Source organism: Typopeltis vanoorti, chromosome 14 (assembly GCF_054136105.1).
Source record: "Typopeltis vanoorti isolate ZY-2024b chromosome 14, IOZ_Tvanoo_1.0, whole genome shotgun sequence".
Taxonomy (NCBI): Eukaryota; Metazoa; Arthropoda; class Arachnida; order Uropygi; family Thelyphonidae; genus Typopeltis; species Typopeltis vanoorti.
In genome coordinates, this window is record NC_143562.1 from 114,270,295 (window position 1) to 114,296,986 (window position 26,692).

General features: G+C 35.8%; 1 protein-coding gene across 2 annotated transcripts in view; it reads left to right on the forward strand.

The window, feature by feature from the left end:
* The window catches only part of lqf (epsin homolog lqf), a 310,461-nt gene that overhangs the window by 97,233 nt on the left and 186,536 nt on the right, over positions 1-26,692 (forward strand). For both annotated transcript variants that reach the window (XM_090403527.1, XM_090403528.1), the window contains one exon: positions 4,074-4,301. In XM_090403527.1, coding sequence (XP_090259653.1) covers positions 4,074-4,301 — 228 coding nt within the window. The remainder of the gene's footprint in view (positions 1-4,073; positions 4,302-26,692) is intronic.

The window sequence follows — 26,692 nt, forward strand, 5'->3', positions numbered from 1 at the left end:
GTCAGTTTCTTAGCACGTTCTCTCAAAACTCGTGGTGAAATACCATCCAGTCCCACAGCTTACTGACATCCAGAGTACTCAGTATCTGGAACACATTCTCCTCTAAACCTCAAACCTGCGCTATCCGTCTAGTATTAAAATTTACTCCTCCAGGATGAAATATACCAATAAAGTGTTCATTGAACAATTTCACTATGTCCTCTGCATCAGTCACTCTATTCCCATTTTTATCCTACAAAGTCATTCTTCCACAATCATTTCTTCTCCTACTGGCCACATAGCTAAAAAATTCCCTCAGATTTTCTTTGGATCTTAGGGCCAATCTCTTCTGATATTCCAGTTTCACCTTACTTACCATACTAGTCACTCTCCAGGCCTGTGTCTTATTTTCTTCATGCATCTGCTCTTCACCTGTCTCCTTACAACTCTTCGATAGTGTTTTTTTCACATGCAGCTCCTGTTTAAATTGTTTGTCATCCACTTTACACCAAATTGTGTGGGGCTTGAATTTTGCAGTCCTACCATGGAAACCCATGTTGTGAGCCTCATTTCTGATGTTTTTGTGCAGATTCATATTTCAGTCGATTCCTGGAACTCTGCATTCAACGTGTCAGCTGATGAATGGTAGTTTTTACATATCATCCTTCATACCATCCTATGGTCACATTCAAAGAGTGTGGTGGGTCATCTACCACCCTTATGCAATGGTCATCTACCACTTTCATCATCCACTGTGGGCAACAGTTGAGTCCCTATGCTTTCATCTGAGTATATATCACTGATTGTTAATCTGGGATGGCCCAATTTGTCAAACAGTTTGCTGAATGGAGGCCTGCAACAAGGCATCCTATCACAACGCCTGTTTCAAACTCCATCAGTTCCCTTCTTTCAGCTATTTCACCTGGACATAGTTGCACTGACTTGGGAGCATCATATTCCTCCAATTTATACTGGCTTCACATGACTTGTTATATGGCACGATGCACCTTTCACATGGACATGTCCGTTGACTTCTTTCCAAGCAGTGTATACGTAATGCTTTTGTGACAAAAGGAAAATAATTTCACAAAATCACAAAATATTTGTGTAATAATTAAATTTCAGTGTAATTATTTTAGAGTAAAAATTTTAAACAAAAAAATAACATGCACAATATGAGGGTATTTCTTTTTTAAAACATGGTTAACCAAAATTGTGTCAATTAAAAATTATTTTATTGAAGTCTTAGAGAATTTTTTGTATTATACTGATTCTATACCACTTTCATCATCCTTTCAAAATTTAGCCATTGGATGATAATATCTGAAACAGGTGTGTACATGCGTAGGACGTTAGTCACATACATATGTATGTTTTTTTTCCATTGAGATAATTGAACATATATGTTGATGCCTAGTTGAATTTTTTGGTGTATGTATTGTGCATGGGTGTGGAACTAGGAGTGGGAAGAAAAGTTCCTTTCTGTCAGTTTGGGGGGATTGGTTACCAGGTGATGTCTTATTTTGGTGGTTGCATATGCAAGTTTGAAAATTTTCATAATTTGCAAGTGTTATGGTTTCTTTTTTTTTTTTTTCCTACATTGTACAGTATATAAAAATTTATGATATGCATTGGTTTTCTTTTTGGGTAGCTAATCATAAAGGAGAGATCTCAAATACGCTTATTTATCAATAAAGTAATACCATTTTGTAAATGGTTTGCCGTCAGTGTTGGCTCTATTACTGCCCTGGAAACTCGATTCACATTCAGGAAGTATATTTACACCTGTATGTACATCTGTGCTTTTTGATTGGAAATTGAATGAAAGAGAGATGATCCTTGAATGCTAGACTTTCACTACATAAATGTTTTCAAAGGGAGTCAGTGCTTCACTCCTGAATTGATCAATTATAGGTTTTAGTTTGTACAGTCTTTCATTTTGAGGTTGAGTTTTGTTGTTATTGAAATCTAATCACTCAAAAGCAACAAATATGTTCCAAAACTTAGGTTTGGTAAATTGATGGACTGCAGTGCGAGCAACCTTTGACCAGTAAGCTCAGCAAAGATGTCTTTTTAAAGCACTCAAGATAACTTGAGCTTAGCAGTGAAAGGCCAAAGAAAGCTGAAGATGGTAATATCATGTCATTGCATATCACTTATATACATTGCATGTCATTGCATATCACATCATGCTGACATATTGCATATGTCAACATGATGTTTGTCTCATCTCAAAGGTTTAATGGAGGAAATACAGCACAAAGAAATAAACACAAATTTAATGGTTTCAGTATTTCACATGTGCCACAGAGATATCTTCTGGGATAGAATATAAAAAGTGCAATAGCATGCATACACACAGTAAAATGCTAGAGACATAAAGATGTATTAAGATTCATAAAGTCCTAAGAGGGCACACTCTATTGATAGAGTGTGGCCTCTTAGGACTAGCCTTAACTGTTGGGTGGGAGGTTTAAGAATTAATGTTCCCTAAAACTTGAGAACACAACCATGTTTATTTTGATATTTTTTGAATATGCTGCTGATTCCAAAAAGTCTTTCAAAGTTGTATAGTGAAACATAGTATTTTTTCCATTTAATTTTGGGCAAGGTATTCAAAGCCTAACCAGCTAGACCCGACTGACCATAGTTGTGACAGAGGATGTTTCTTGCATTCTTTGAACTGGATGTTAGTAGATCTCTTGGTTTTCCAAAATATAACAAATCACAAGAAGGAGCCTTGTATGCACCTGAAACAGATGGGAAGGAGTTGATTCATAGGAGAGTGAATATGATCAGCATATGAGGTTTCAAAGCTGTACAGAGATTATATTTTTTTAAAGTTCTAGCTATTTTTCAGAGATGCTCTGGAAATAGTAAATAGTAGTAGCATTGCTATGTTGAGAGGGACGTGAAGTGATGGAACAATGATTTTGTTAATGTTTTTGCTATTGTTGCTGTTGGACAGAAAGATACAGAAAATAGAATTCAGCTGTTAGAGAAGCCTGGTTAGAACAAAGATCAAAGTATCTGTTGGCAAGGAATTTAACGATACTTTATTGTTGGTGTTATGTTTGTGTGTAGGGGATTATCGACAGTTTGCATATGTGTAACTGTAGAATAGACATACTATTATTATTTTTATTTTATTTTATTTTTTCCTATAGTGAACTGGATTCTAAGGTGCTGGCTGGTTATGGTGGATGAGGAAAGAGTAATGTGTCAGAGTCGTGGCCAAATGGAGAACATATCAACAATATATCTTAGCCAGAGAGAGAGAGAGAGAGAGTTTGAGAATGCCAGTATCAAGAGCACGTTTTTCAGAATGCTATATTATAGAGATTGGCAAGTGAAAGGAGAGCTGATGTCTGTACTCTCTATTTTTGTATGTTCTTTCAAGTGAAGTAATGGGAAAATTTCATGTAATGTAAAATGTCAGAAAGGAGGGATATTGGTGAATAGTATTTGTTGTTGCTTATTATGTACTCATCAGCCAAAATAAAGTTCCACCTTATTTTGGCTGATGAGTACATAACTATTTTGTAGGAGGTTTTCTGAATAGCTAGGTTTCATATAATTACATTGTATCATGATGGTGGTGCAATTTTTTTTAAAAAATTTAGTAAATACAGTTCACTTCTTTAATTTAACACTAATTGCATTGCACTACAAGAAAATAAATTGGATGTGGAATGAGAAGACAGTGAATTATACAAGTTTCATTTAATCATCTAGCTCTGATTTTTAAGCAACATCTGTATAAATAGCGTGGATTTTCATTCAAGAAGGAAATGCCTCTACTTCTGCTGCTGGAATCAGTCATATAATGAATTAGTATTAGTTTTCATTCTAACAGGTTTTGTGATTTTTTTTTTTTTTTTTAAATCACCAAACTGCCCTTGATGATTTTACATGTCAATTATTATTTGGATACGAAGTGAAATTAATATAACATTTGGATACTGTGGAAATAATAACATGGGTACAAACCTTAAATTTTTGATATTTTATCCAGATGGCTGTTTAGGTGGTTAAGCAACATGCATAGTCTCTATATTCTGTTGTTAACATATAAAGGCCTAATTCTTTTATAGGTTACTCAACAATGTAGAGAAAATATATTTGCTATTCAAACTCTTAAGGATTTTCAGCATACAGAAGATAATAAAGATCATGGAATGAATGTTAGGGAGAAAGCTAAACAGTTAGTTGCCCTGCTGAAAGATGATGAACGTTTAAAAAATGAAAGAGCTCGTGCATTGAAAGCAAGAGAAAGATTTGCCCAGGCAACATCACATGTTGGAAGTGATTCTGAAGGGAGGGTAAGTTATTAGCACTTCTAACATCAAATGCTTCTGTAAATGTTATATAACCAGTTGTTGCAAATATCTGATTTTTTTATTTTACAAGCCAACTATTACACACACACACACAGAGAGAGAGAGAGAGAGAAAGAGAGTGCCTTGTTTTCAGTGATTTAAATGAACCCAAGTACTTCTGCCATGAATGCATAACTTTCCTAGTTGTAGGAAATGTCAGATTCCATAAGTGATTCATTGTGTTGCTTATTCTGATTTCCTTTTTTTTTTTTTTTTTTTTTCTAATGTTATCAACCAAATACATAAGATAAACCACCATCCATTTGAGGATATTACATGGGACTGAATACAATGGTAACACATCAGAATGCTTTCCAAATCAGCTAGCAATTAATCCTGTTGCCAATGGCTTTGCGAGCTCATGTTTGTAGGGAGTCCAAGTACAGTGATATAGAGTTGGGAAAAATTGTTGAGGCCATGTAACAGACTAGAGACAGGGTGCGTTCTGTTCTAGGCATGCCTGTGGGTCTTTCACCCTCAATAAATGTCCCTATTCTTTTAAAATGTTAATACTAATCAACAGCGCAAATCAAAATTGTTAACATTGTAGATCAAAAAAGTTCCCTTAAGAACATTGCCAAGCCACCACCACCCCCTCTTAAAAAAGAAAAAAAAATTTGAACCAGCAGAAACATTGGGTGGAGGAATCCACTTTCCCAACATTTGTGGCTTTCCACCAATTTAGATCTGCTATTTTAGACAAAACCTTTAACTGGGAGTCTTAACCATTAATTTACTAATTATAATGAAGAGCCAAAGGCTTCAATTCGGCGACATGAACTTATTTAAGTTAAGGGATATTATTTCCCATATTGTTTCTTAGCCAAATAAGAAACTCAAAGAGTTTCATGCTGAATATGGAAACTATATAAAGTTCAATTCCAAGTGTAAGCAAATACCTGGATAGAGCAGCAACTGACCCTTGAAGGTAGTGCAAGCTGAGGCAACTTATACAAAGGGTGGAGCAAGCTACGATCACTATTCTTGATATTTACCCATAATATGAACTTAACTCCTAAAAGCTGTATTATTGTTCAATATTATGCGAGAAGGTCACTACCCAGACCGGTTTCGACCTTATGAATAAGTAAAGCCATCTCTAAAAATTCGGATGATCCCTAGGCCACTCAATTGTGGGCGAAAGTCCGTCCATATCAGCGTTGGCTCCACTCAGTGATGGCCTTCCACCCACCACCACCACTACCGAGCAGAACCGCTCATATTCTGAAGAAAAGCATTCACCGACAAAGCCCCTCACCAGGCCATGCCAGAAAACACTTTCCACGGAGACTCAAATTGCTCCCTTAAGGGAAAAACCTTAAGAGAGCGAACTTATAATAGTCCCCACCGGTTTCGACCTTTTTTTGAGGTCTCATCGGTGAGTGGGTAGACCAAGTTAATACCAAGTTTGTAGCGAACAGAACTTAAAAATTCATCCCTTCTATGAGAATTGCCAAGAGGTGTCCTATTAAATTACTAATTATAATGAAGAGCCGAAGGCTTCAATTCGGCGACATGAACTTATTTAAGTTAAGGGATATTATATCCCATATTGTTTCTTAGCTGAAAAAGAAACTCAAAGAGTTTCATGACAAATATAGAAACTATATAAAGTTTGGCGATTCCAAGCGTAAGTAAATACCTGGATAGAGCAGCAACTGACCCTTGAAGGTAGGGCAAACAGAGGCAACTCATACAAAGGGTGGAGCAAGTTCCACCCTTTGTATGAGTATATACCTACTCACTGATGAGACCTCAAAAAAGGTCGAAACCGGTCTTGGTAGTGACCTTCTCTCATAATGTTGAACAATGATACAGCTCTTAGGAGTTAAGTTCACAATATGGGTAAATATCAGGAATAGTGATCGGAGCTTGCTCCACCCTTTACCCTTTGTATGAGTTGCCTCAGCTTGCACTACCTTCAAGTTGCTGCTCTATCCAGGTATTTGCTTGCACTTGGAATCGCCGAACTTTATATAGTTTCTATATTCGGCATGAAACTCTTTGATTTTCTTATTCAGCTAAGAAACAATATGGGATATAATATACCTTAACCTAAATAAGTTCATGTTGCCGAATTAAAGTCTTTGGCTCTTCATTATAATTAGTAATTTAATAGGACACCTCTTGGTAATTCTCATAGAAGGGATGTAAGTTCTGTTCGCTACAAACTTGGTATTAACTTGGTCTACCTACTCACTGATGAGACCACAAAAAAAGGTCGAAACCAGTCTGGGTAGTGACCTTCTCTCATAATGTTGAACATTAATACAGCTCTTAGGAGTTCACATTATGGGTAATAATCAAGAATAATGATCGGAGCTTGCTCCACCCTTTATATGAGTTGCCTCAGCTGGCACTACCTTCAAGGGTCAATTGCTCCTCTATCCAGGTATTTGCTTACGCTTGGAATCGCCGAACTTTATATAGTTTCTATATTCGGGATGAAACTCTTTCAGTTTCTTATTCGGCTAAGAAACAATATGGGATATAATATCCTTTAACTTAAATAAGTTCATTTCGCCGAATTGAAGCCTTTGGCACTTCATTGTAATTAGTAATTTAATAGGACACCTCTTGGCAATTCTCATAGAAGGGATGTAAGTTCTGTTCGATACAAACTTGGTATTAACTTGGTCTACCTACTCACTGATGAGACCTCAAAAAAGGTCGAAACCGGTCTGGGTAGTGACCTTTTCTCATAATGTTGAACAATAATACAGCTCTTAGGAGTTAAGTTCACATTATGGGTAAATATCAAGAATAGTGATCGGAGCTTGCTCCACCCTTTGTATGAGTTGCCTAAGCTTGCACTACCTTCAAGGGCCCGTCGCTGCAGTATCCAGATATTTGCTTACGCTTGGAATCGCCAAACTTTATATTATATATTATATATTATATAGAAACTATATGGGATATAATATCCCTTAACTTAAATTAATTAACCATTAATGTCCACCATAATTTTCATAAACTATATTCTGTACAATTTCTTCTATCCCATGGGGAAAGAGGAAACCCTTGCATTTGTATGACACTGACATGAAATGCAATTCCAGAACATGGAAAATCATGAATCCTCTTTTTGATCTTATGGCTTAAAATTTCTTTGCTCTGTGCAATTAGGTGGAAGATGAATTTCATTGCCCAGTATGAGACCACCACACTCCTTATCAGAGGCTTGAAGTGGCTTGAAAAAGTTCCATGTTTTGTCTCTAAAGCAGGGTTTCTGGACTATGTAAAAATAAATAAAAAAAAATTACAAAAAATATATATTAGGCAACATCAAAAATTGATTAAAAAAAAAAAATCCTTAGCTCGCCCACAGACAAATGTACTAAGGTTTTACTAATAACCTTTTGTGGGTAGGAACCACATAAAAAAATTCATCTGCTATCTCTGACACTCAAATCTGATAAATTCCTCTCTTCTGTATGTTATGTCCCTGAAATTTGATCATATACATTCCATATACTCGAGGTCTGAGTTCGAACTTTTGAGCATTTCAATACTCATGAATCAAAAAGTGTTTTTTGAACTATAAACATATTTGTTTAATTTCATTGATATTAAGATTAACCTTTTTTTTTATGCCTGTTACAGTAGTCTTATCTTCAAGACTGCTGTAACTGGGATCCAATTCATTGTTGTTATGTTTGTTGCAGAAAAGGGAATTGTGGAAGACTTGCATTACTTTTGCCAGTGTTACAGTTAGTCTCCTACAGCATGGTCCAGGGTTAGAGCCTAAGGTTTGCTGAATGTTGGTATAGCATCCAAAATAACTCGGATTCCACTTCTGAGCACATTTGTTGTTTGCTTTATAGCGAGTGTCCATGTGGTGGGTGGAGATCTCTGGCACCACACAAAAAAAGCCCATTTGAACATGAATCCTTAAATTTTCATAAGCCTCCAATCAAATTCAGATCATCCATGCAAAAAGTGAAAAGCCAATAGGAAAAGTGTCACCATTCTTTATTTAGATGGGTTTGGAACTGGTAAAGATCTCCTGACAATGAAGGTTTCCCATATGAGGCAGTTTGATACAACCATATTTGTTTAGACTGGGATAATTGGTAAGTTGGAGCTACAGCAGATTCTAGGAAAAGCCTCTCAAATTTAAATTTGCTTCAGTGGAGTAAGGCAGCTTTTTTCCAATGGAGATCCTATGGCAGTTATCCATATTATGGTCTTCTAATCCTTAGCAGCGCCATAGTGGTGGAAACAGAGTTAATCCTGGTGCTCAGATATATGAATGTTGGCTGTTTGGCCATAGTATGAACAGTTGCTGCTGTAATGTACCTGGTATACCTAGAGATTTTAGCTGGTTGTTTGGGTGAGCAGATAAGAGTTGCTTTCTGTGTGGTTTATAAGTGGTCAGAAGATTGTCCTTTTTTAAGATCTTGGCCACCTTTTATGAGACACCACAAATATGAAGGATGGCGATGGATTTGCTGTAATCTGTTTGGAAGGTGGGGGAGGGGTGGTGTGGGTACATGGTGTCAAAATTCTTTTTATCTGGTGGGAGGTAAAAAACACATAAAAAAGATGTTTTTTATGTGGATAAGTGCAGTGCTATCTAAGTGAATTAACTTTGCCAGGTGGACTAAGGTTTTTATAGTTCCAAATTGTTGGAAGGAGGGGGGGGGGGTGTTGTGACTGTTGATGGATGTATTTACCTGTGCGAGAGGGTTTCTGTGGACTGTGAAAATCAGAAATCCATTTGGTTGTTTTGTAACTAGGATGTCTAGGAAGGGCAGATTATTGTTAATTTCCATTTCTGTTTTGAATTGGATTTTTGGATCTAATTCAAACAGAAATAGAATTTAACAATATTTTTAATTCAATTCAAATGGGATATGGCTCCATGAAAAAGTTTGCCAATGGGAGAGAAAGAGTAGTGCCCATGCCTGTTCCCTCTCTTTGTAGAATTTTCCTTGCCAAACAAAGTAGCCAGAGTTCACAGTGAACTGAAACTGGGCTGAGATATTGGGAGATTCTGCTTGAATAAGAGCATAAGGTGTCCTTTAGTGGGACATTTATAGGAATAAGGAGGAGACATTGAAACTAACAATCAGGTCATTGTTGCAGAGCATGAGGTCACTGGGCTTAAAATGGGCTGAGTTTTTGATATGTGATGAGGTATTGAGAGTAGTGTGAGTAAGTACTTTGGCTAAATGTTTAGCTAATTTGTTGGTGGTCTATACCACTACAATTGATCGTAGAGGTACATCCTCTTGGTGGATTTCTGGAATTCCATTAATACAGTGTGTGGGGGATCAGAATTATAGGGGTTTAGTTTATAGGGCTGGCCAGAAATGAAATTTTTTGCAGTCTATGGATGGGATCATAATTTAGTTGGCAGTAGGTTGTATGGTCTTTAAGAAGGGTGGTTGCTTTTTTCATTGTAATCTGTGTAGTTTAGAATGACAGTGGCATTGTCCTTGTCTGCTTTCAGGATTATTATATTTTTGATAATTCTGAGATGTAGAAGGGCTTTATATTCTCTATTGGGTGGGTTGCTTGCAGGAGGTTACACCTGTGATAGCATGTTGGCTATGTCTAGCCTAATATTGTTGACCCCACTGGCAGGAATGTTGTAGATTTCATGCTCGATCTGGATCATGAATTTTTTAGTCGTTACTATCTGGGTGTGATGGCAAAGTTTTGTCAGCAACTCAGTGTGTTGATGGCTTTCGATGTCTCCTCCTTATTTCTATAACTGTCCCACTTAAGGACTAGTGGAACATTATGCTCTTATTCAAGTAGAATTTCCTCTTAATATCTCAGCCTTGTTTTAGTTCACTATGAATTCTGGCTACTTTGTTTGTCAAGGAAAATTCTACAAAGAAATAGAGGATACAGCCATAGGCACTCCTCATTCCCCTCATTGGCTGACTTTTTCATGGAGCCATTTGAAAGAATGCCCTAAATCTACCACCCACTCTTTAAACCCACTATTTGGCTATACTACATAGACAATGTCTTCGCAATTTGGCTACATGGCCAAGGACACCTTACATACCTTATTCCATTTGAATAGCTAACATTCAAGGATCCAATTCAAAACAGAAGTACGAGGGTGGCCTGAAAAGTTCTCATCCTCGACCATAAATGGCAACACTATCGGCAAGATTTTTTTTTTCTTCTAAGTTTGTATATCTGTCGTAAGCATCCATGTGAAGTTGCAAGTCATTCTATCAAGTGTTTTATACAGCTATCTGAAGCAAAAGTGTTGTCTGCATCCCTTGAAATGGATAAAATTAAGTATCTTGTGGTTATAAAATTCTTTGTAAATGAAGCTTTAACGCCAAAAGAAATTCCTTCGAAGTTCATAAAAGTTTATGGGCACTCCTCCTTTGTTCTTGACAATTAAGAAATGGCTGCCGAGTTTAAACGTGGCCATACCAGCCTTGAAGATGATCCGTGTGAAGGACGTCCAAAAGTGTAACAACACCAGAAATCATTGATCAAGTGCACGATATGGTATTGGATGACTGGTGAGTCAAAGTGCTTGAAATTGCTGAGACTATAGACATTTCAAAAGAACGTGTAGGATATATTTTGCATGAAGAATTGCAAATGAAAAAGCTTTGTGCAAGATAGGTGCTGTGCTTGCTTACAACAGATCAAAACCGCACTGGCATGAAAATTTCTGAACAGTGCTTGGAGCATTTTAACAAGAATAAAACTGATTTTGTTCGTCGATTTAATACTGTGGATGAGACTTGGATTCACCATTACACACCAGAATCCAAACAGCAGTTTAAACAGTGGACAGAAGCTGAAGCCTGTTGTTCAGCGCCAATGAAGACAATGTTGGTTCCATACCAGGAAAGGTCATGGCATCGGTGTTTTGGGATACTAAAGGTTTTTTGTTTATAAATTATCTTGAAAAGGGTAAAACAATAACCAGGGAATATTATTCTGATCTTTTAACCAGACTAGACAAAAAAATTCGTGAGAAAAGACCCGGTTTGCAGAAAAAAAAAATCATCTTTTATTAGGACAATGCATCAGCCAACAAAGGTGTTTTGGCAATGGGAAAATTGAGGGATCTGCACTATGAATTGTTTGAACATCCATCCTATTCTCCAGATTTGGCTCACTCTGACTTCTGCCTCTTCCCAAAACTGAAACACTTCCTCGCTGGTCAGTGTTTTTCTTTGAATCAAGAGGTGATTGCAGCTGTAGAGGGGTATTTTCCGATCTTACTGAGAACCACTACAGGGTGGGATAATGGTGCTGGAGCATCACCGGAATAAATGTATTAGTCTTAGGGAGATCATGTTGAAAAATAAAAATAATTTTGAAATTATAAATCTGTTTTTTTCATTATTAGGCCGAGAATGTTTCAGACCACCCTCTTAGAAAATAATAATAATCTGCTCTTTTTAGAAATCCAAGTTAAAATACAACCAAATGGATTTCTGATCTTCACAGTCTACAGCAGTGGTTCTTAACCTTTTCGAAGTCACAGAACCCTTTTGATTATAAGAAAAATTTGGGGAATGCCAAAAGCATTAGGGTCATAAAACTAACAATAAAAATATGCACGGACTTGCCTTTTATAAAAATGGAACTTATTTTAATGTGATACTTGAGCTTTTAGACTTTTGCAGATTTCAGCAATATCAGGTCTAATATGTGATATAGCTACCCTCATCTCTTTGTCTATATTAGTAAGTCTTTCATGCTTTTTAGTTTTTATATTGATGTTGAAAACTGTAACAAAATTTTCAGTGCCCTTGTGTGGAGAGAGAGCTGGGTATTTGGCTTTGACAAAAATCCAAAATTCCTCAAGAGTTATTTCAGAGAATTTCATTTTTAGAATATGATCCGTTGACAAGGTAACTAATTGTTCTTCTTGTAACAAAAATTCACAACTTGATGTATTAACTGTGCCAAATGGATTTAGTATCCTGTCATAATTATATTTAAGGAAGGAAAGTAACTTGAAATCTTTTCTTCCAAGATTGTTAACTGTTATAACGGAAATAATTCCCTCGACATTTTTATTATGGAGGCGAAGGAAACATATCTACTGTATTTTTTTCTGATATGCAGTTTTTCCAAAGAGATACAGATACTTTTTTTCTGAAAAGCTGACAATTTGTCAGTGGATATCAAAATATTTCAATTTTTCCCTTGGATACTTGTATTAACGATATTTAAGTAATTAAAAATATCGGCTAAATATGGCATTTTAGTACCCCAAATATTATTTTGAAGACTTTTACAAAAGCATCTGTACCTTCATTTTGAAAAAAGCTAATAATTCATTCTTAAGTTCTAAAATTGAGAATAGCACTTTACCTCTGGATAACCATCTTATTTCAGTGTGCAAAAGCGAAGATTCATACTTGGCTTCCATAGATATGCAGAGTTTTTTTAAAAAGGCGTGCTTTTAAAGGTCTTGACTTGATGTAATTTACCGTATTTATAACTTGGTCTAGTACAGGTTTAATATTGCCGGTAACGTTTTTGAAACTAGGGATTCTCTGTGCAAAAAAAAAAAAAAAAAAAACAGTGCTTTGATATAATATTTGGGTTTATTTTCTTTGCAAGGGTAACACATCCTTGAATAGAGCCTACCATTGATGGAGCACTGTCCATACAAATTCCTACATGCAGCTCCCATGAAATTTTTGAATTTTCTAAATATGATGTAATAGAGTCAAAAATATCTTGTCCTTAATTATATGAAGAGCCAAAGGCTTCTTGTCCTGTTGTACATTTGGTACGTTCTCTGCAGCATAGAAATTGATTCACTATTTCGTTTTCATTAATGAAACGAATGAATCCTAGTATATGAGCTTTACTGCTGCTAATGTCAGTGGACTCGTCAATTTGTAAAGCAAAATGTTGTTTGGAAAGTTTATTGGTAACAGTTTTCTTAATATCATCTGTCATATCTTTAATTTTATTTTTTATTTTATCATCCGAATGAGGAATTTTCATAATTTTCTTTTTTGCTTCGTCGCCAAACATAATATTTACTATTTCACAACATGCTGGTAAAATAAGAGACTCTGCTATAGTATGTGGTTTTAATTTTACAGCAATTAATTCAGCTACCTTATATGATGCAAGTTGTGCCTTATCAGAAAATTTAACAGTCTTTTCAAAATATTTTACTTGTTTAAATTGCATGTCCAACAATCTATTGAAATTGTTGGATCGTACATCCTGGCTCTGAATCCGCCATCTTGTTAGAACGTAGTTCTATTTAAATTATCTGTTTTTTTATTATCTTAATTAGTTGTTGGTTGATTAACTAATCCAAATATAGAGAAATTTGTATTATCCTGCACCACCGTATATTCAGATTAGTCTATATAATATAGTGGAATCAATCATCGACTAACTTTAGCAATCTCACTTTTCTACAGGCTGAGTTTAAAATAAATATTTAAGGCTTCCGCAAGGTCCGATAAACTTTATGAGCAGTGCAATGAAAGAGAATCGGGCAAACACCAAATTGGAATCAATAAAACAAAACATTTAATGCAGGGTTACATAACATGTACATTAAGTATAACTTTGAAAACAAGATAATGCAAATCAACTTAGTTCAAATATTCATAACAAACATAAAACATTAGGCATCAGACATCCAGCTGTCAATTTTACATTTTTCCGAATAATTAAAAATGGTTCACACAATTCAATGTTACAGAATCTTACAGTAAATATTCTTAAAGTAGAATTGGAATTCTCTAATTCTCTCTTAGTCAACCAACACTTAATTCAATTATGAGGCAGTTATCACTTCAAGGGGGAAACACTTCAAAGCTCCATACTTCGGCTAATTTTAGTAGAACGCCACAGTTAATGTTAAGATATATCGGGTGGAGCTAACTCTTATTTCTTCACTCTGAAATATAAAAAAAAATGGACTGCTCTTACCGGCTTGCATCCTTTGCACATTGGATTCACTATGGCACACTTAAAACTGAAGTTGACTATCACTTTGAAGTAACACTATTCAAAAGAAATCTTTACTATATAACTGAAATATTAAACATAGAGCTTCACAAGTCTTGATGCACTCGTTTCAGGTAATTTACTTATTTCTTATTTTCTTCTACGCATTAATTTCAGCTGTGCACTATTCTTCCTCAAAACAATTGGAATTCGACGTAATTTTAGAATTCCGTAGAAATATTCCGAATTGCCTATTAATTTCCCGGTTCCTTCTTAATTCATTTATGGCATTTCCAAATTCCCTTTACTGCCACCCATTACTTCACCCCTTGCTGTCCATAAACTTTCTCTCCTGTTTACTTTCGTTTTCCAATAAAATACCTTCGTTCTTCCCGCCAAAATCCGGTTCTAGCCAGTTCAGCTCATATCAACTCCTTCTCCCTTCGAATACCATAGCTCACGCACGCTCTATCTAAAATTAACTTCATTTCCTTGACAACAGCCAATCAAATTCAATCAGGAGAATTACATAAAATTACTTTCTCTTTCAGTAATGTTAAATAAAAAATATCATAGTTCACATAAATCACATTCAATCATAATAAACACAAATTCTATAACATACATGCACAGCTTCTTATAATATTATTATATAATAAAGTAAATTAAAAGAATAATATTTTTATACAGAGCCTTTTTATTACTATTACATTATTTAAGATTATATTATTAAATAATAATAAACTAAATTCAAGGCAATTATATGAATAACACACTATAAGCAAGAGACAAACAATAAATAATATTTACTAGTCTTGCCTTTGACATGGAGGATTATGTTGGATTCTGAGTATTAACAATTTTCATTTCTCTTCATTTAGAATCCAACAAAATAATCTTTAGTTTTTGAAGCAAGGTTGGCGTGCTTCATAGTAAACTGGCGTTTCATCTTAGCAGAAACCATTGGATAGTTTTTTCCATGCATACAAGACACTGGGGAATAGGCCATTCTTCCTCACTGTCCATGTAAAACCACAACTTAAATATTCGTCCGAATACTGTCTATTAATTTTTCTTATTTTACTACGTATAATTTTCTCTTCTATATGAGATGTATTTGCAGCAACGTCATTACTACTACTTTCGGTTGTACTTGCCCCATCATTAATATTTGGCTCAGAATCACGTTTTTGTTTATTAATAAATTTATCCATTGTGTGCTATTACTATTACGATGTTAGACAACCCACAAACCAAATACACATTAAAAAACAGGCTGTGCACTATTATGATGTTACACAACACATAACCCAAACACACATCACTGAATCACTCTAAAAGAGTGATTCAGTGATGTGCAGGAGGGCGGGAATGGCCTATTCCCGCCCTCCTGCAGGCACATGGTCTGTAAATGATGTTCTGTTGGATCCAGCATTATTTCAAAGTCGAATGTAGAAACTATGAAAGTTGCATAAAAATAAGTTGACTACAGAACTTACGGGAATATGTTCGCCGGCATTTGCGAGTCTCCCTAGCGTGGACCACTTTAGAAAACATGCATGCTGCCTAGATGTCCATATATTTGCTTTCTAATTTGGTCCATTTTTTTAAGGTTTCACTGGCCTGACAGCTGTTTTGAACTGGTGAGGTCTCTTCAGAGACCAGGCAGAAACCTTAAGATAGCAAAAACTCTCTTTCAATACTAAGAAACTTGAAACGTCGGAGAGGTGTATTTTTTGTAAGTGAACTCTCGGTCGGTGCATTTATAAAAAGTATTTACTAAAATAAAGAGCCCAAAGGCTTCAATTCGGCAAAGCAAAAATTACAGAAATCAAATGGATATTATACCCAGCATTATTTCAAAGCCAAATGTAGAAAGTATGAAAGTTTCATTACTAATTATAATGAAGAGCCAAAGGCTTCAATTCAGCGACATGAACATATTTAAGTTAAGGGATATTATCCCATGTCAGTTGCTGCACTATCCAGGTATTTGCTTACGCTTGGAATCGCCAAACTTTATATAGTTTCTATATTCGGCATGAAACTCTTTGAGTTTCTTATTCGGCTAAGAAACAATATGGGATAATATCCCTTAACTTAAATATGTTCATGTCGCCAAATTGAAGCCTTTGGCTCTTCATTATAATTAGTAATTTAATAGGACACCTCTTGGCAATTCTCATAAAAGGGATGCAAGTTCTGTTCGCTACAAACTTGGTATTAACTAGGTCTACCTACTCACTGATGAGACCTCAAAAAAGGTCGAAACCGGTCTGGATAGTGACCTTTTCTCATAATGTTGAACAATAATACAGCTCCTAGGAGTTAAGTTCACATTATGGGTAAATATCAAGAATAGTGATCAGAGCTTGCTCCACCCTTTGTATGAGTTGCCTCAGCTTGCACTACCTTCAAGGGTCAGTTGCTGCTCTATCCAGGTATTTGCTTATGCTTGGAATCGCCGAACTTTATATAGTTTCTATATTCGGCATGAAACTCTTTGAGTTTCTTATTCAGCTAAGAAACAATATGGGATAATATCCCTTAACTTAAATTATGAAAGTTTCATAAAAATAAGTTGACTAGAGAGCTTACAGGAATACGCCCGCCGGCATTTTTGAAACAGCTATAAGACCAGTGAAACCTTTAAAAAAAATGAACTATATTAGAAAGCGAATATATGAACGCCTCGGCAGCGTGCATGTTTTCTAAAGTGTCCGTGCTAGGGCGTATTCCCGTAAGCTCTCTGGTCAACTTATTTTTACAACAGCTTCATAGTTTGTACATTCAGCTTTGAAATAATGCTGGGTCTAATAATATCCACTTGATTTTTATAATTTTTGCATCACTGTACTGAAGCCTTTTTTTGCTCTTTATTTTAGTAAAAAAAAAGATATTCTACTGGTTTTAGAAGTCTTCATTTGTTAGGATCATATTAGCCATTTACATTCAGAACTGCATCATGTGACATCTTTCACTGGTGGAACACTTGTAACCAGTTCCTGAATACAAGGTTCCGGGGAACACCGACTAAGAACCACTGGTCTGAAGAAACCCTCTCACTCAGGTAAATGCATCCATCAACAGTCACTCCCCCCACCCCCAACAATTTGGAACTATAAAATCCTTAATCCACCCAATGGGAAAGTTAATTTGCTCAGATAACACTGCACTCAACACTAAAAAAAAAAAAAACATTTGGCCAGTGGCTACATCTCACCTCTTTCTTACCCCTTAGCTCAATTTTTCATGGAAACATTTGAAAATAATGCCTCAAATTCTTTTCCCCTTAGGTCCACTATATCACTATATGGACAATATGTTTGCAATTTGGCTGCATGACCAAGATGCCTAACATGCATCTTATCCTGTTTGAATAGCCAACATCTAAGGATCCACAACAGAAGTAGAGTAACAACAATCTGCCCTTCCTAGAGACATCCTAGTTACCAGACAACCAAATGGATCTCTAACCTTCCCGGTCTACAGAAAATCGACATACAAGTGTAATTACATCCATCAACAGTCACACCTCCTTTCCCAGCAATTTGGAACTATAAGAAACCTTAGTCCATTGGACAAAGTTAATTTGCTCAGATAACATTGTACTCAACCTACATAAAAAACACCATCTTTTTTGGTCACCAGAGATAAAAAAAGAATTTTAACACTATGTATATCCCTCCCCCTTTCCAAACATAGATTGCAGGAAATCCATCACTATTCCTTATATTCATGGCATCTCAGAAAAAAATCTTAGATCAAAAAAAAAATGTTAAAAAAGAATAATCTTGTGACCACTTATAAACTACACACAAAACTAGCAACAATCTCTGGATTTACCTGGAGTGTATTAGTTTTTGTGTCAATTGCAACTGAACCGTTCATACTCTGACCAAACTGGCATGACAGCCAACATCTGTATATCCAAGCACCAGGATTACATCCATTCCACCACTACAGCTGCTCAGGATTAGCAGACCATGCTATGGATACCCAGCACAGGATCCATTGGAAAAAAACTACCGTATTCCACTGAAGCAAATTTAAATTCGAGAGGCTTTTCCTCAAATCTGCTTCAGCTCTTACCAACTATCCCAGCCTAAACAAATATGGTTGTATCAAATTGCCTTATATGGGGAAACCCTCTTTGGCATACAGTTAGCCCAAAAGCCTAGAACACCCAACCAAAACCAATAGGTGGCTTATTTATAGGACTTCAGGTCCTGTATCTCTGCTGTTTCATCTTAGTTACTGAAGTGTGCCTCCATGCACATGTTTAACCAGTATATTAATCCCTGAAGGTGTTGATTTAATTTTGGCAAAATATAGGAAGTAATAATTAAATTTTAGTTAATTCTAGTCTATGTTGTTAATTTCCGTGTACAACACAATGCTGGAATATCAACACATAAACCTAAACACCAGGAAAAGGTGCAACAACGACCAGCTACAGACATATTGCTCTGATCCTCTATTTTAGAATGAGATTGGAGAAAATTGTAAATGCCATAAGACTTCTCTAGTATTTACCAGGCAGCAGTTTTCTCTCCCAAACACAATCTGGTTTTCATAGATTTTAATGTTGGACTATTTGGTCTGTTTAGAAACATATTTAGGAGATGCCTTCTTGAAATGATAATATGTAGTCTGTTTTCTTTGTCATAGAAAAAGCTCATGACATAGCCTGGAGATGTGGTGTACTTTCATTACTATTATACACATGTATTCACAAGAATATAGTAATTTTATTACTGCAAATATTTCAAACAGAAACTAACTGGTCATCATTAGTTCATCAGCATAATCACAAGGTAAAGCTACAACAAAGACAGTTCTCTTTACAGAGCTGAGCCACGTGCCAGATACCACCTAGTGGGTGGTTACAATAAAATAAGATTACAATTAAAGTCCAAATTTAAAATTAAGTGAAATCATATAAAATTTTAAATTTAATTAATGATATGTCACTGCATTATTTAAAAAAAAGTTAAAATAAGGGGGGAACATTATTGCTTGCTATTTATGAGGCTGAGACTCCAAATCTTGGCAACAGAGAGACATTCTGATATAAATTTGGGCTGTGTAGAAGAGCTTCAGCACTCTTTAAATAATTGTTTAAACCTAAATCTGCACTGATGTAAAAGGTGAGTATTTTGCCAAAGGATATCATGGTCAGTGTCCACTGCATGCCGAGCATGGCCAGATTTTTCAGGTTTATTGATGTTAATATAAGTTGGTGTTCTCGTTGTCTTTGGCAGTGGACTTACAAGCCCATCGCTGCAAACCCTGATCCTGTATAGCAAGTCTCTATCCCCCATATCGCAGGCATCTCTGAGATGATTGCTAAGATCCTGAAAAGATATAATTTCTTTCTACTTTTTTTTTCTTTCCCTGTCAACAAATCTCTTGATTACCATCTGTGAAAGATAAGCAGCCTCCCCCTTCCTGGTGTTTACCAAGTTCAATGTGAGCGCCTCCACTCATACTTTGGAAAAACTGGATGTGCTATTGAAAAAAAGACTACAAGAACATCAATCTTATATTAACAACAATAAACCTGAAAAATCTGGCCTTACTCAGCATGGAATGGACACAGACTATGATATCCTTTGGTGAAATCTCGCCTTTTACATCGATGAAAATGTTTGAGCAATTATTTAAAGAGAGTGCTGAAGCACTTTTGCACTGCCCAAATTTAAATCAAAATGACTGTCTTTCCATTGCTAAGATTTGGGAGAGTCTCATCTTCATAAGGGGTGCTTAAGGGTCAAAGCTGTATAACTGAGAGGAGACCTCCACATAGCCTTTAAAGGAATGCGGAGAACCGACCAGGGCTTCTGACCTAATGTCCAATCCTCACCTTCTCGTGGTGCACCCTGTTGGGTATCTACTTGGATACTGAACGGACGAGGATGGGCTGGCAATTTGGGATTTAGCCGACCAAATTGTATTCTTATTGGTTAAACCAAAATATAGAATGATGGTACAACATGACAAAATTTCATGCCGGCTGGGGCATCGCCTGGTTAAACAAGGCCCCCGTTGTTTTCGCCAGGTAACCAGGGCGAACAGCGAAAAGTCAGCTACTGGAACAAATCTGAAAATAAACCCCAACTCAACATCACCAGAGTTGAAGATCGGTACTATCAACGTAAGAGGCCTGAATTGCAAAGAAATGGAGCTAGCTGAGGAATTAGATAAGTACCAGATCGACATAATAGTGGTGACTGAAACAAAAAAGACCAAAACTGGTGAGATCTTTCTGAGCAATAAATACAAAAATGTTATATTCAGGCAATGACAATCAAGGAAAAGAAGGAGTAGCCATAGTATTCAACACAAAATACGAGGCTAATCTTCTTGAATGGCAGTCAGTCTCAAGTAGAGTAATGTGGGCAAATATGAGAATAGGGAACTGGACAATGAGACTTATTTGTGCCTATGGTCCCAGAGAAGGTTCTACTAAGGTAGAAGTGGAGGAATTTTTTGAGGCTTTAGAAAAAGCAACTGACACAATGAAAAATGAAAAGTTGGTCCTTGTTGGGGATCTAAATAGCAGAGTAGGAAATGATTGTGAGACATACAAAAATATTTTGGGAAAATTTGGAGAAAAGAGCAAAGCTAATAATAATGGCAAATATCTGTTGGATTTCTGCTCAGGACGTGGACTGGTTATTACTAACACCATGTTCCAACATAAAAATGTGCACAAATTCACATGGAGAGAAGAGGCTAGGAATAAGAAAAGTCTCATTGACTATGTTATTGTTGATAGTGATGTTTTCTCCCTGGTGCAGGACACCAGAGTGTACAGAGGATTTGAAATTGGAAGTGATCACTATTTAGTCTTGAGCAGGATAAAATTGAATTTCATATTGAAAAGAATAACATGTAAGAAAGTTTTAAAGCGAATAAAAGTTGAGCAGCTCTCAGATGTGAGCTGTAGACTAAAACACACAAAGATTATTGAAAAAAAAAACGAAACAGTTTGAGAACAGGAATCAAACCTTGGAGATTCAGTGGAATGGAGGAAAGAGTGCTATAAAAGGAATTAGAGATGATAAAGGTGACATGAAAATGGGAGATAAAGATATCCTTGAAGTATGGAGTAATTACTTTGAAAAACTGCTAAATGAAACAAGCAGTGATGATAGCACAGTGGCAAAAAACACTGACCAGGCATGCAGTCAGGAATACATATCCATACTTGAAGTAGAAAAAGCCATCAAAGGCTTGAAATGTGGAAAGGCAGCAGGAGTAGATGATATTCGACCAGAAATGCTGAAGTATGGTGGTATAAGAGTCCTACAGTGGCTGCACTGCATAGTTCAGAAAGCCTGGACAGAGGGAATAATTCCCGATGATTGGAGTAGAGCTCTCATAGTACCCATATATAAAAAGGGAAATAAAATTGCATGTGAGAATTACAGAGGTATTTCCCTACTGAGTGTTCCTGGCAAGATCTATGCAAGTATACTTGAGAAACGGTTGAGAAGAATTGTGGAAGAAAAGCTTGGTGAAGAACAAGCTGGATTCAGGCCAAATAGAGGCTGTCAGGATCAGATCTTCACTTTACGACAAATAGTCGAGAAAGCATTTGAATATAACAAAGATCTGTATTTAAGTTTTGTCGATCTGGAAAAGGCATATGACAAGGTGCCAAGAAAGAAGCTATTCAATACGCTGCAGTTATATGGTGTCAATGGGGCATTATATGAAGCAATACTTAGTCTTTATTTGAGTTGTAAGTCAGCAGTTAGAATTGAAGGAAGTACAGGAAGATGGTTTAATGTTAAATCTGGTGTGAGACAAGGATGTACATTATCCCCTCTGTTATTCATTATCTATATGGATCACATTATGAAGGAAAGTGGTATTAAACATAATATCAAAATTGGAGATGTTAATGTCAGCTCTTTGCTTTATGCGGATGATGTTATACTTCTAAATAAATCCGCTACAAGTCTGCAAGATTCTCTGACTAAATTGAATAGCTGTTGTAATAGATATGGTATGAAGGTCAGCAATAAAAAGACAAAGACAATGAAAATAGGCAGAATCATTGAAAATGTCAACTGTGTAGTGAATGGAGAACCTGTGGAACAAGTAAAACATTTCAGCTATTTAGGGACGATTTTTGCTGAAGATGGTAAATTAAATATAGAAATAGACAACAGAATCAGCAAAGCTGGTATGGTGGGAAGTCAATTGAATAAATTCATATGGAATAAGAGAGAAATTAGTCAGAACACTAAATTAGCTGTATACAAGACAGTGTTCAAACCAGTTTTAACTTATGGATCTGAGAGCTGGGTCAGAAGTAAAACACTTGACCAAAGACTAGAGACCACTGATATGAGAGTCCTGAGAAAGATTATAGGCGTGAACAGATGGCATCAATGGCAGTATCATATTAAAAACGAGGATATTAGGAAAGAACTTGACATTGTCAGCATCCAAGAATGCGTTAGCAGAGCTAATCTCAGGTGGTATGGTCACTTAAACAGAATGGGCGAAGAAAGATTAGCAAAACAAGTGTTCTCTGCCAGGTTGGCAGCGAAACGACCCAGAGGAAGACCAAGATATAGGTGGATTGATACGGTACAAAGTGCTTTAGACGATAGAAATATAAGATCTGATAATGTTGGAGTGTTGACAAGTAACAGACTGATTTGGAGGAAAATTGTAGATAGGAAATTTATAATGATGTAATTTTTTCATGTATTACTATCATATCCTGTACACCGCTTGAGGGTACATGGCAGGAATTTGATGATGAATGATGATGATGATGATCATCTTCATAAATAGCAAGCAATAATTCCTACCACTCTCCATTTTAATTATTATTATTTTTTAAATTTAATTTAATAAAATGCTGTGTCATTTCATTAGTGAAAATTTTATTTTATTTTATATTGCATAATTCTGAATTTGGACCTTAATCGTAATCTTGTTTTATTGTAACCACCCACTAGGTGGCATCCAGTAAGGGACTGAGCTCTGTAAATAGGATTTAACATTCTTTGTTGTAGCTTCATCTTGTGATCATGCTGATATACTGATGATAAGTTAGTTTCTGGTTGAAATATTTGCAGTAATAAAGTTACTATATTCTCGTGAATATGTCATCATCATCAAATTCCTGATATGAACCCTCAAGTGTATACAGGATATTATGGTAGTACTACATGAACTTACATCATTACTAACTTCTTATCAACAATTTTTCTCCAAAGCAATCTGTTATCTGTGAAACTCTAACATTATGAGATCTTATATTTCTGTCTTCTAAGGCACTTTTTACTATATCAATCCACCTATATCTTGTTCTTTCCTAATATCCTCATTTTTAATAAGATATTACCATTGATGCTATCTGTTCACATCCCTAATCTTTTTTCACGAGTCTCATATCTGTCGTCTCTAGTCTTTGGTCAAGTGTTGTATTTCTAACCCTGTTCTCAGATTCATAAGTTAAAATTGATTTGAACAGTGCCTTATATCTAGCTAATTTTTTTTTTTTTTTAGAGTCCATAATTTGTTTAAAATGAATGCTGATCACCATTTATTTTGACTAATTTCTCTTTTATTCCATATAAATTTATTCAGTTGACTTCCTACCATGCTGGCTTGTTGCTTCTGTTGTCTACTTCCATATTTAATTTTGATAATCGTCTTATCAAAAACGGCCTAAGTAGGTGAAATGTTTTACTTGTACTGTAGGTTCTCCATTCACGATGCAGTTGATATTTTCAATGTTTTTGCCTATTTTCTTTGTCTTCTTATTCGTATTACACAAATTATGGACTCAACAATCGTGTCATGAATAATTATTTTAATTTCCCAACATTTTGACCTTCGTATTAAGGTCATCATCTGGAGTATACACATATATATACAGAGAAAAGCTAAACTACATTTCACATACTATGCTGAAGAGATAATGATTTGATCAACAGTTATTCTGCTGGCCTAATCTCTAGTGAAAATAAAATAAAATAAAATAAATTAACTACATCAAAGCTATATCCTATTTAAGACAACATCAGAGAAACATTCTTTCATATAGATAGTTTTGTTACAGTGAAAATGATGTTCTAATTTAACATGACAATTATTATTATTATTATTTGACACCTCCAGGGAGTCCAAAGACTCATCGAGGGAGAGTGTGCTAACAGCATCGAACGATTGGCCCCCTTCCAACTACTAACCGCGTTCAAACTTACTTAACTGAGCCATTAGTAGCAGAGGCTCTACCAATCGACCAAACTTTGTATTAGATTTAGGATTCTGGATTACCTATAGTTCTATTTAAAATTAACTCTTAGGGAGAAAGGCTAGGTGGGTAGAATTATCCACCATTATCCCCTCCCCAATTGCTAACTTTTACATGGAACATTTTGAGCAACGTGCTCTAGATTACTCTACTTTAAAACATCATCAATGTATCTAGCTTAGATATTGGTGATGTTTTCGCTATATGGCCCCATGGCCACCAGACACAAGACACTTTCCTCAGCCACCTAAACAAACAACACGAACACATACAATTCACAATCGAGATTGAAAAGCACACACTTCCGTTTCTAGATACACTTGTCACACATCTTCCTTCTGGCAATCTTTCCTTCACTGTTTACCAGAAACTGACATATACTGGCCAATATATACACAAAAACTCCTATCATCACCACCCAACACAAAAACTAAGGGTCATTAATACACTTAAAAAGAGGGCTTTGAAGATTTGCTCCAATGAACAAGCACTTACTGATAAATTAAAAGTTAGCAATACCTTCCTAAAAAATGGCTACAGCCAAAATACTGTCAACAAAATTCTGTACAAGACTTCACTTAAAAACAAAAATAAACAAGACTGTAATAAAACTGTAACCATTTCATACATTAAAGGGATATCAGATAAAATGAGCAGAATACTACAAAAATACAACTTTAAAGCCACCTTTAAACATCCTGCAAAATTAAAGAACTTACTCAACATATCCAAGGATTCTCTGCCTTCACTGGCCCACCCTGGGGTATACTGTATTCATTACATCTGTAATTTGTCCTATATAGGGAAAACAGGATGCACAATTCCTATCAGAAAATCATCATCATCAAATTCCTGCCATGTACCCTCAAGCGGTGTACAGGATATGATAGTACTACATGAAAAAAATTACAACATTATTAATTTCCTATCTACAATTCTCCTCCAAATCAGTCTGTTACTTGTCAAGACTCCAATCAGATTATCAGATCTTATATTTCTTTTGTCTAAAGCACTTTGTACCGTATCAATCCACCTATATCTTGGTCTTCCTCTGGGTCGTTTTGCTGCCAATCTGGCAGAGAACACTTGTTTTGCTATTCTTTCCTCGCCCATTCTGTTTAAGTGACCATACCACCTGAGATTAGCTCTGCTAACGCATTCCTGGATGCTGACAACGTCAAGTTCTTTCCTAATATCCTCATTTTTAATATGATATTGCCATTGATGCCATGCCTAAAATCTTTCTCAGGACTCTCATATCTGTGGTCTCTAGTCTTTGGTCAAGTGTTTTACTTCTGACCCAGCTCTCAGATCCATAAGTTAAAACTGGTTTGAACACTGTCTTGTATACAGCTAATTTAGTGTTCCGACTAATTTCTCTCTTATTCCATATGAATTTATTCAATTGACTTCCCACCATACCAGCTTTGCTGATTCTGTTGTCTATTTCTATATTTAATTTACCATCTTCAGTAAAAATCGTGCCTAAATAGCTGAAATGTTTTACTTGTTCCACAGGTTCTCCATTCACAACACAGTTGACATTTTTAATGATTCTGACTATTTTCATAGTCTTTGTCTTTTTATTGCTGACCTTCATACCATATCTATTACAACAGCTATTCAATTTAGTCAGAGAATCTTGCAGACTTGTAGCGGATTTATTTAGAAGTATAACATCATCTGTATAAAGCAAAGAGCTGACATTAACATCTCCAATTTTGATATCATGTTTAATACTACTTTCCTTCATAATGTGATCCATATAGATAATGAATAACAGAGGGGATAATGTACATCCTTGTCTCACACCAGATTTAACATTAAACCATCTTCCTGTACTTCCTTCAATTCTAACTGCTGACTTACAACTCAAATAAAGATAAGTATTGCTTGATAAACACAAAACTTAAATACAGATCTTTGTTATATTCCCATGCTTTCTCGACTATTTGTCGTACAGTGAAGATCTGATCCTGACAGCCTCTATTTGGCCTGAATCCAGCTTGTTCTTCACCAAGCTTTTCTTCCTCAATTCTTCTCATCCGTTTCTCAAGTATACTTGCATAGATCTTGCCAGGAACACTCAGTAGGAAATACCTCTGTAATTCTCACATGCAGT